This window comes from Budorcas taxicolor, chromosome 25 (genome assembly GCF_023091745.1).
Source record: "Budorcas taxicolor isolate Tak-1 chromosome 25, Takin1.1, whole genome shotgun sequence".
NCBI lineage: Eukaryota > Metazoa > Chordata > Mammalia > Artiodactyla > Bovidae > Budorcas > Budorcas taxicolor.
Window position 1 is genome coordinate 9,171,606 of NC_068934.1, and position 10,393 is coordinate 9,181,998.

The 10,393-nt window shown below is 50.8% G+C and overlaps 1 protein-coding gene across 1 annotated transcript; it reads left to right on the forward strand.

Annotated features, from left to right (window-relative positions):
• The first annotated feature begins 761 nt into the window (after window positions 1–761).
• On the forward strand, window positions 762–6,247 carry FZD4 (frizzled class receptor 4). The gene is made up of 2 exons (XM_052661785.1): window positions 762–1,052; window positions 3,224–6,247. Exons 1-2 carry the CDS (start codon window positions 762–764, stop codon window positions 4,550–4,552), a joined length of 1,620 nt encoding a protein of 539 aa, XP_052517745.1. The 3' UTR covers window positions 4,553–6,247.
• The last annotated feature ends 4,146 nt before the right edge of the window (window positions 6,248–10,393 follow it).

Here is a 10,393-nt window from a genome sequence, read left to right on the forward strand (position 1 = left end):
TTGCTTCTGGTCACACAGCCGGCAGTTTAAAAACCACGATCTTCGTAAATAACCCAAATCCCGTGTTCTTTGTGTACGTTTCGCTGCCCGATGGGGAAGCGGCTAGAGGCCGAGGGGACAGCTGGAGGACAGCAAAGGGAGCCGGCAGGATCTGGGGCCGCGCCGCCCCCGGGGGAAGAAGGGGCGCGCGGGCGCAGCTGGGAGAGCCGCGGCGGCCTCGGCGCCTGGCCCCAGAGCGCCGCGCACCGGGTGGGAGGGAGGCGAGCGCCAGGGGGCGGGGCCGGGCGCCCGGGGCCGCGGGGCGGGGACAGGGGAGGGGACAGGGGCGGGGCACGGGCGGGAGGCGCGCGGCCACTGGACAGGCGCGCCGTCCGTCGCGCGCCGGGCCCGCCCCCGCGAACCTCCAGCGCCGCCTCGGGCTCGGGCGGCGGAGCGGCGCGGCGGTGCTGGGTGCTGGCGGGCTCGGCAGAGGCGCTGCGCGGACGTGGCCGGCGCCGGCCCGGGGCTCGCCGCCCGTAGCCATGACCTCCGCAGGCCGTCCTCCGGCCCCGGCTCGCGGCGTCTAGTGCCCCCACGCAGTCGGGCGCAGCTGCGGGAGAACCGGCCGCTACCCCTCCGCCCCGTCGTCATCGCCCTTGGCGCCTTATCGCCCTCTCCCCGGAGCCGGGAGCAGCGCGGGCGGCCGGCGGCCCCGTGCAAACTGGGGGTGTCTGCTGGAGCAGCCCCCCGCGCCGCCGCCGCCGCCGCCCCCGGCTCTGGCCATGGCCTGGCGGGGCGCAGGGCCGCGCGTCCTGGGGGGCCCCGGGGGCGTCGGGCTCAGTCCGCGGCGGCTGCTGCTGCTGCTGCTGCTACTGCTCGTGGGGCCGGCGCGGGGCTTCGGGGACGAGGAGGAGAGGCGCTGCGACCCCATCCGCATCTCCATGTGCCAGAACCTGGGCTACAACGTGACCAAGATGCCCAACCTGGTGGGGCACGAGCTGCAGACGGACGCCGAGCTGCAGCTGACCACCTTCACGCCGCTCATCCAGTACGGCTGCTCCGGCCAGCTGCAGGTGGGCACCCTCTCCCCAGGCGGGACCCCTGGGGGCAGGGGGACGCCTCCGAGCCCCGGACTCACTCCCCGGGGCCCTTGCCAGGTCGAGCCCCCTGTGCCCTTCCTAGGTCTCAAGGAACGATATCTATCCGGGAAAAGTGATTTTCATCCCCACCCCCTCTTTGCTGTCCCTCCTCAGGGACTGGAGGCCAAAACGTTGTGTAAGTCATCTGGCCTGCGAAAGAACCCGCTCTGCACCCCGCCCTTCCGTCTTTCTCCTCTGCCCACCCGTGTCTGGCCAAGCCCCTAACCCCAGCGGAGCGGAGAGTTATCTTTGCCAAGGATTCTGGCCGCCGCTGCTCGGTGGGCGAGTCCTCCGCGCTGCAGCCAGTTGCAGCCAAGACTTGGAAAGGAGTGATAAGGCGACAGGGAATTGCTGCTCTCTCGCCGACCTCCTTTCTCCCCCGTATTTTTTGGGTGTGTTATTAAATGCAACACCCCTGGCCCATTTTCTGCAGAATGGCCCCTCGCGGTGTCTTGCATGATTGTAGAGGTCATGCACGGAGGAATGGTTGCGCTGGCTTGAGTTCCTTCTTATCCTCAGCGTTAAGGGCAGGTTTAGTACCTGGAGGGGGAGAAGGCATCACCTGAGGAGGAGGTGATAGTAGGGTCAAGCTCCAGAAGGTAGCTTGTATATTGGAAGTTGTTTTTTTTTTTTCTTTCTTTTTTCCCAGTCATTAAAAATATTAAAGCTTATGTAGTCATATAGAAAATGTTCTTCCTAACATAATAAGTGAAGGAAGAATTTGTATACACGGGTGATTATAATCTTACCACAACGACAAGTTCACTGAAAGAAAAAAAAGAACTGGAAGGAAACTTTTTAAAATGTTAACATTGGTTGTGTTTCTGTTGGAAAGGCTATGAGTGATTTTTAGAAATTTGAAAAGAAAGAACTGGTGGGTTGGGGGAGGAGTGGAGGAGAATAGAGGACAGTTCTATAGTTATCCAGGCTGAAAGTTCTGAAAATCTGTGGTTCTGGTTGTAACTTCTAAGAGATAAACAGGCAGGCAATTGACTTACTAGGTGCATGTTTTTACATAGGTCATTTGAAAAGTTGGATGGCGGTTTCAGAAGGATGGTTGGGATTAGACCTGTTGCTGGTGAAATGTCCCTGTGGAAGTGTCAGGATTTTAGAACTAGGTTATGAAAGCTTAGGAAAATAATTCTCGAGCTCTCAGTTTGGAAACAACACATATCCTGACACCAGTGGCAATTTTGTTGGCAAAACAGCTTTTCAGGGATATATATTTTTAATTACATGTATCCTGGGGAGGCAGCCAAGCTGTTTTGAAGGACAGGACGAGATCCCTTTACATGCTGGAAAATAGTTAACTTGTAACTCTAGACTTCATAGACAACATCTGTAAGGAGCCAAGCAGACTGTTTATCAATGCTGGAGGAATTGAGGGCAGCAACTGGACTCTCCCCTGCTGGTATTGCAGTTTCAGGGTCTGAACATTTGTATTTTCCTATTGTGCCTCATTATTATTCATTGAGGAAACCTGGCCAAACAAAGCCCCTGATACCCAGAGATTTCAACTTGCTTCTCATCCTTGGGTTTAACAGTGTCTCAATGAGGACATTTTCATTATGAGACTGGTTAAAAAATAATTTGGGGGAATAAAATAGAGGAAGGAGAGACTATTAACATGATAAAAGCCGGATCTCCGTTTTTTTGGAATATTTATTTTTATGGTAATAAAGAAATGGGGATAAAAATAAAGTACCCCATCACCCAGAGAACTGAGTCAGACTGATTAGTCTGTTCAGCTCTTTCAAATAGTAGCTGAAAGGGGAGGGAGGCTCAAAGTCAGTTCTTTAAGGTTTATTTCCCTAAGTGTTGTGCAAAAGGGGATTATGTAATGCTTTGGGTCCCTTTTATATATTTATTTATCTATGTTCCCCTGGAATGGGTTTAACTAGACCCAGAAGAAGAAAAAGGTGTAAGTGATGGATTATTAGGCAAGCTCATTTGTGGTCTGAGTCAACAGTCAGATACCCCTATAGACCGATTTAAAAGTTGATATGGACTTTGCCCAGAAGCAAGTCAGATTTGTGCAAGCCTTCGGTCAGACTTCCATGTCAACTGTCACTGTTTTCTTTGTTCGTTTCATGACTTTTTTCCAGTTCTTCCTTTGTTCCGTGTATGTGCCCATGTGCACAGAGAAGGTCAACATCCCCATCGGGCCCTGCGGCGGGATGTGCCTTTCAGTCAAGAGACGCTGCGAGCCTGTGCTGAAGGAGTTTGGCTTTGCCTGGCCGGAGAGCCTAAACTGCAGCAAATTCCCGCCCCAGAACGACCACAACCACATGTGCATGGAAGGGCCAGGTGATGAGGAAGTGCCCTTGCCTCACAAAACCCCCATTCAGCCTGGAGAAGAGTGCCACTCCGTGGGAACCAACTCGGATCAGTACATCTGGGTGAAAAGGAGCCTGAACTGCGTTCTCAAGTGTGGCTATGATGCTGGCTTGTACAACCGCTCAGCCAAGGAGTTCACCGACGTCTGGATGGCCGTGTGGGCCAGCCTGTGCTTCATCTCCACCGCCTTCACTGTGCTCACCTTCCTGATCGATTCTTCCAGGTTTTCCTACCCGGAGCGCCCCATCATCTTTCTCAGTATGTGCTATAATATTTATAGCATTGCTTATATTGTCAGGCTGACTGTAGGCCGGGAAAGGATATCCTGTGATTTTGAAGAGGCAGCAGAACCTGTTCTCATTCAAGAAGGCCTTAAGAACACAGGATGTGCAATCATTTTCTTGCTGATGTACTTTTTTGGAATGGCCAGTTCCATCTGGTGGGTTATTCTGACGCTCACTTGGTTTTTGGCAGCGGGACTCAAATGGGGTCATGAAGCCATCGAAATGCACAGCTCTTATTTCCACATCGCAGCCTGGGCCATCCCTGCGGTGAAAACCATTGTCATCTTGATTATGAGACTGGTGGACGCAGACGAGCTGACTGGCCTGTGCTACGTGGGGAACCAGAACCTGGATGCGCTAACGGGCTTTGTGGTGGCCCCACTGTTCACTTACCTGGTGATTGGGACTTTGTTCATTGCTGCGGGGCTGGTGGCCTTGTTCAAAATTCGGTCGAATCTTCAAAAGGATGGGACGAAGACAGACAAGCTGGAAAGGCTGATGGTGAAGATCGGGGTCTTCTCGGTCCTGTACACAGTGCCTGCAACCTGCGTGATTGCCTGTTATTTCTATGAAATCTCCAACTGGGCGCTCTTCCGGTATTCCGCAGATGACTCCAACATGGCGGTGGAAATGTTGAAAATCTTTATGTCTTTGCTGGTGGGCATCACTTCGGGCATGTGGATTTGGTCTGCCAAAACTCTGCACACATGGCAGAAGTGTTCCAACAGATTGGTGAATTCTGGGAAGGTAAAGAGAGAGAAAAGAGGGAATGGTTGGGTGAAGCCTGGGAGAGGCAATGAGACTGTGGTATAAGGCTAGCCAGCCTCCACGCTTTCCAGGGGGAATGCCAGCATTGGGGTGCAAGTGCTACTAAAAAGCTTCATGCAGTGAATCTCAGTTTGAACAAACTAGCAACACTTCAGTAACCACCCCCCCCCCCAATAATCCACCACCACTCTCCCACCGCTGCCCATCCCCCAGCATCATAAAACTAGTGATTTCGCTGCAGACTTTGGAATGATCCAAAATGGAAAAGCCAGTAAGAGGCTTTCAAAGCTGTGAAAAATCAAAACATTGATCACTTGAGCAGGTCGCAGCTTGGAGCGTGGAGGTCCTCCCGAGATTCCAGGAAGTCCAGGGGATGCTCCTTTTCCCTGCAGGGTGGGATTTGAGCTGTGAGTAGGCAACTTACAGGGAGAAAGATTAACTTTTTTTTTAACCCTTTAAAAGTTTTAAATACTAACTGGGTCTTTCAGACAGCAAAGCAATCTATAAACACTGGAAACACTGGGTTCAGAGAAGTGTTACAAGAGTTTTATAGTTTGGCTGATCTAACATAAACATTTCTGTGGTGCACTGTCTGCTGTTTGGAACTTTGTGGATTGCTCTCCCAAGAGGTGGTGTCAGAATCTTTCAGTGCCTTTGTCGTAAAACAGAATTGTTTGAACAAACAAAAGTACTGTACAAACACACATGAGGTATCCCGCGGATTTTTCTTCTCTCTCCCTCTTAAATTTCAACAGCTCCCTACTAGACCGCTGCTGTTTTCTCCATTTTACATTAATGACTCAAAATAGGTATTTTTATAGGAATGTTTGCACTGCAGCAGGTCTAATGAGGGGGGAAAGGAAGGGCGATTCACTTTCTTGACAATCACTTAATTCAGAGGAAAATGAGATCTACCAAGTCGACCTACCTTACCCACCCCAGAGACCGATTGCATTGAGCACCAGGGACTTAATATATTTTACTTCGAGTGATTGTATCTATGCAGACGCCAGTCTGGAAGAGCTAAAACGTTACGTTTCTTGGCAACTTTGCATTCACACAGATTAACTGTATAATTTGTGTGTGTCCATTACAATTAAAAGCACATTCTTGGACCATGACTTAATAGTTACTCAACTGACTTTAAAACTATGGTCAGCTTGCATTCTCAGAATGATAGTGCCTGTTTTTTTTTCTCTTTAGCATAAGAATGTTATCAGAGTCTGGTCTACTTGGCACAATGGAGACTTTTTCAATTTTGTAAAGGGAGCTAAGGACAACTAATCCAACTATTTGGTGCATAATTGTTTTCTAGTAATTGGCAAGGGCTCCGTATAAGATTTCATTGGAGGCAGTGTGGCCTGGAGTATTTATATGGTGCTTAATGAATCTCCAGAATACCAGCCAGGAGCTTGATTGGTTTGTAGGGAATAAAGTGTAGACCATATGAAATGAACTGCAAACTCTTACAGCACAGGTCTTAATTGTATTTTGCAGGGGTATCCAGAGCTTTTAAAATGTATGCTTTATATTCCTTGCAAGAGGGTACCCTCTAGCAGCCTCTCAAAAGTTGCAGTTCTATTAAAGTTGTAACTGGCAACTCAACCCCCTGAGGTCTTCTGATCACCAGATCTTTGGGACAGATTGATGTAACAGGTTGCTGTCCTTGAAGTTCATCTCGGTCTTTGCTTTAGCAACTTTGGGATGATTATTTATTTATCCCTGCCCACCTCCCCACCCCCCCACCCCCCCCCCCCCACTTTAAAACAGGTAGGAAAGCTCTTTTATACCATTTCTTGTGGAAAAATGTTTCCAGGGACTCAAAATTGCAAATAGGAATTCAGATTCTGGAAATAAGCATGTCTTTGTTTGAGCTTCATGCCCCTAGTTTGACATTTTCCTTTCTTCTCTCTCTGTTCTGGTGTGGTTCTCGAGCTGAGATGAAGATGTGTGTAAGGACTGTTGCCTGTTTTGGAAGGCAAAGTCTTGGGGTTTCATGCACAGATGCTAAGTGGGCACTGGTGGCCCCCACTGTGTGTTCTGGGCCTGAGTACCTTGGCTGGACTCTGGGTCAGGGCTCCAGGAGCATGAGAACTGCTCCCCAGAAGGGCCAGTTGAACTCCATCTACGACTGCATTGCCCCTGAAACGTAGAATGTGAACTCCCTTTGCTGCTCACAGACGGTTCCCATAGCTGGCCGGGGCCCTGGAGTGTGCACCCAGGGGCAAAGCCTGCCCTTACTCACGCTCCTCTCCAGTGTCTTGGGAGTTGCTCGGAGACTCTGGCTCAGGAAAGGGAAGAAGGACCGTGCAGGGGTTTGCAATGCAATTCTCTTTGTAATGTTTCAGTGACTGGGTGACCGAGACAAGCATCCTAGCAGAGGGCCAGCCGTAGAGAGGGTGCTCCATGTTTATGAATGATGAAATAGTGACAGGAAGGGTACTTGGGTGAACCTGGATGCCCAACTTCTGGAGCTTTCTGGGTTGTAGAATGTCTCTTCCGTAAGTCTCTTGCCTTCTCGGGGGAAGTATATTTGCTCGGAACTGGCCATTGGCAGTGTCACAGGCTTATAGGTTGTTCTTTTCACATTCTAGACCTTGGAGGGTGTTTACGGTTTTAGGAAAGGAGCTTTGTGGCTGAAGAGTTAGTTATCAGTTACCTTGAAGTGAGTTATCATCACCTCTTAAATTGGTATTGGTTTGAAAAGAAAAGTTAATTATCAGCACATTTATTGAATGCCAGCTGTGTGTCACACCCTGTGTTAGGCACCTTAAGGGACGTCAGGGAGGATCAACTCTGTTCCTCTAACCAATCCGACCTGGTTCTGCTGAACTTTGCCGTTGGTTTCAGAAGGAGCAGGGGCTGCTGAATTGCCACCTGTTTCACCGTCTCCATCCCATAAACCTCTTCCTGGGTCTTTCCAACTTTAACCCATCTCTCAGCCCTCCCAGGGTTCCTTGCAAATTGATGTCCAGGGGTTTTGCCAGAAAGCATCAATTCTGTTATTGGACAGTCTCTATGGAAACCTCCCTGGACGATCATGAGCCTTGGCTCCATCTAATGTGGCTTCCGGGGCAGGCCGTTCAGGGCTCGGGGTTTTCTAGTGACTCGCGCGTGCACGCTAAGTCACTTCTGTCGTGTCTGACTCTTTGCGACTCCATGGACTGTAGCCCACCAGGCTCCTCTGTCCATGGGATTCTCCAGGCAAGGATACCAGAGTGGGTTGCCATGCCCTCATCCAAGAGATCTTCCCAACCCAGGGTTCAAACCTGAATCTCCTGCATTGGAGGCAGATTCTTTACCACTGAGCGACCCGGGAAACCAACCTAGAGACTCACACAGGTGAATTTGAGGACAGCAGCTTGCTAGGGAAAAGGTTAGGGTTCTTCCTCCTTCTCAGAAATCCAGGAGAAGTAGGTATATAATTGTAACTTCCTACAAAATCCCTTGGCCTCGAAAAGGCCCAAGGGCACCTCTGTCAGCTTCCTCTCTGGCAGGCTCCTTTCTCCTCCTCCATAAGGGCTGCACCTCAGGCCAGAGGAACCTGGGCAGAGTGAAGCTGACCAGAACTGCCTGATGCAGTGTTGGTTGAGTCATATCCTTTTTCCTCTGTGGAGACCCGTTTCCTGGTCCCTGAGACTGCTCCTGATCTGGCAGCTTGCTCAGGGACCTCAGCCAGGAGAAGGAGGGACACTCATTTGTTTCCCCGAGATGCTCTCTGACTTTGCTTTCCCCTGGCCCTCTGTCTCCTGCATCTCCCAAACCTGGACCCCAGGAAGCATCTGTGTCTGGGTTCTGACACCACCAGCACCCCAGCTCTGTCCTCTCTGCCCTGCCCTGCTCAGCCTCCTGGCCACTGAATTCAGTGTTGAGAACCCAGCTGAGACTTGAGGGTGTAAAGAGGGCCCCCGCAGCCTCAGCCCTGGAAGGCAGACTCGCTGGAGATTTCACCCAGGTGTGCACATGCCCGCCGGCTGCCAGTGACGGGACCACCAGCGCAGCTGGAAGAGGGCTGTAGAGTGCCCCCTGGAACGAGCCCCCAGAGTCGATCTACGTCCTGAATTGCATTCCGTGATGGGGGAAGTTGGAGAGAATTGCTGTCCCAGCCAATTTTGTCACGTCTTTGGACGCTTGACTGTTCTTTTTGCCTCTTTACTGTACTTGGGCTCAGAGTCCCCACCTGGGTTTGTATTAATCTGGCTAGGGACCTGGGTGCTCATCTTTCTCCAGGGCCTGGGTCGTAGATCTTGGAAACTCCTTGCAGAGCATTTTGCTCCTACCAAGGATGAGATCCCAGAGCCTTAAATAATGGATTTTGCTGCGCTGTGGCCTCGGCAGAGCTGTCTGCTGCCACCTCTTCTCCTCGTGTGTGCAGTGATGCCCACTGGGCGTTACCCGGAGGGAAGTAAACCCCGGAGCCCCCTCGGCCACCCTGATAGGCCTCTACCCCGCGGGAAACCCACTTGCTGTTTCTGTTTCTGATTTACCTTGCTTCCCTTCTTCTTCTTTGCACCAACAAATCCCCAGTATCCACCCAGGCAACTTGGTGAGGGCCTGCTTGGGGACCCGCGAGCCATGTCCTCCAAGCTTATGGAGCTCCCTGATGGCCCACAGTATTCAGTATACGACCACTGTCATCCCAGCAGGCTTCTTCGGAGGCTGCGAGCGCCCCTTCCCCCTGGAACCTGGGCCCTTCTGCCCTCCCACCATCCTGCCGAGGACTCGGGCCGGCCTGGCTGGGGCCTTTGGGAAGGCGACGCTGATGTCTCTCCCAGTGGGGCATCTGGGTGGCCCTGAATTTCTTCCTACCTCACAGGGATGTTGTGAGACTTCAGACGAGAGGAGGACAAAGGTTCCTTGAGCTCTTGGTAGGAGAGGTGGAGTGAGTATCAGGTGTGATCTAGACAGATGAAATTCCGCCTGCTTGTGCGGCGGACAAGCTCGTGTTGTGTGGCCTTTCTCGGTCCCCCGGCCACCCGCAGCCCCAGCCCCCTTGAGGCCAACCTGAGGGACTTTCAGATGTTCGACATTAGAGGTACCAGCAAACCCCTACGACGCACCCTGAATGAATTGCTGAGCGTCAGAAGAAATGGACCCTGCTATCGAGGATGTACAAACGTATGCATTGATGTCTGTACTGTAAATTTCTAATTTATCACTGTACAAAAAAAAATAAACTTTGCTATTTAATTTTTGTATTAAAGGAAAATAAAGTTTTGTTTATTAGCTAGTGTGCAATTTGGCCTCTTCCTGCAGGTGTCTGAAAGCCCCTGGGAAGCACACTTACCCAGAAGGGAGAAATAAAGAACTGGGTTTGCAGGGCAGAGGCACAGCCTTGTCTTCTTTTTGCTGATGCAATTTTCCCCCATGGGATTTCTCCTGGGTCAGCCAACCCTCTGAGGTCCAAGGTCAACAGAATCCATCACTGCTGTGGTCATTGGTAACTCTCAAGAGGTCACAAGATGCTTCGGATGTGACTCAAGTTCTCACTGTCAGTCCATCACACCCCATTTTGGCATTTTCAATACACATGACCATTTTTACACACCTTCTCAGTCCCTTTGGCTTAATGTTGCAGCCTGAAAAAAGTTTTCTTATCATTGCTAGAGTTCAGGCCACTTGAAAAGGGAAAAGGGAGCTTTTTTTTAACTCCAACGTTTTTGAAAAAAAAAAAAAAACACCCTTTTTTTTTTTTCTGGTTACACAATGGTTCTGTGTTGTGTAATCGACATGGGAGTATGTCACGTCAGTCAGCCAGGAAAATGACTTCTTCAGCTAATTTTATAAGTTGGGTGGTCTGTGTCCCCATAGCCAGAAAAGTCATCAGACAAAGCAAATTCAAGGCCTTTGTCAAGACATTGCCATGGGAGCAGGCAATATTATGGA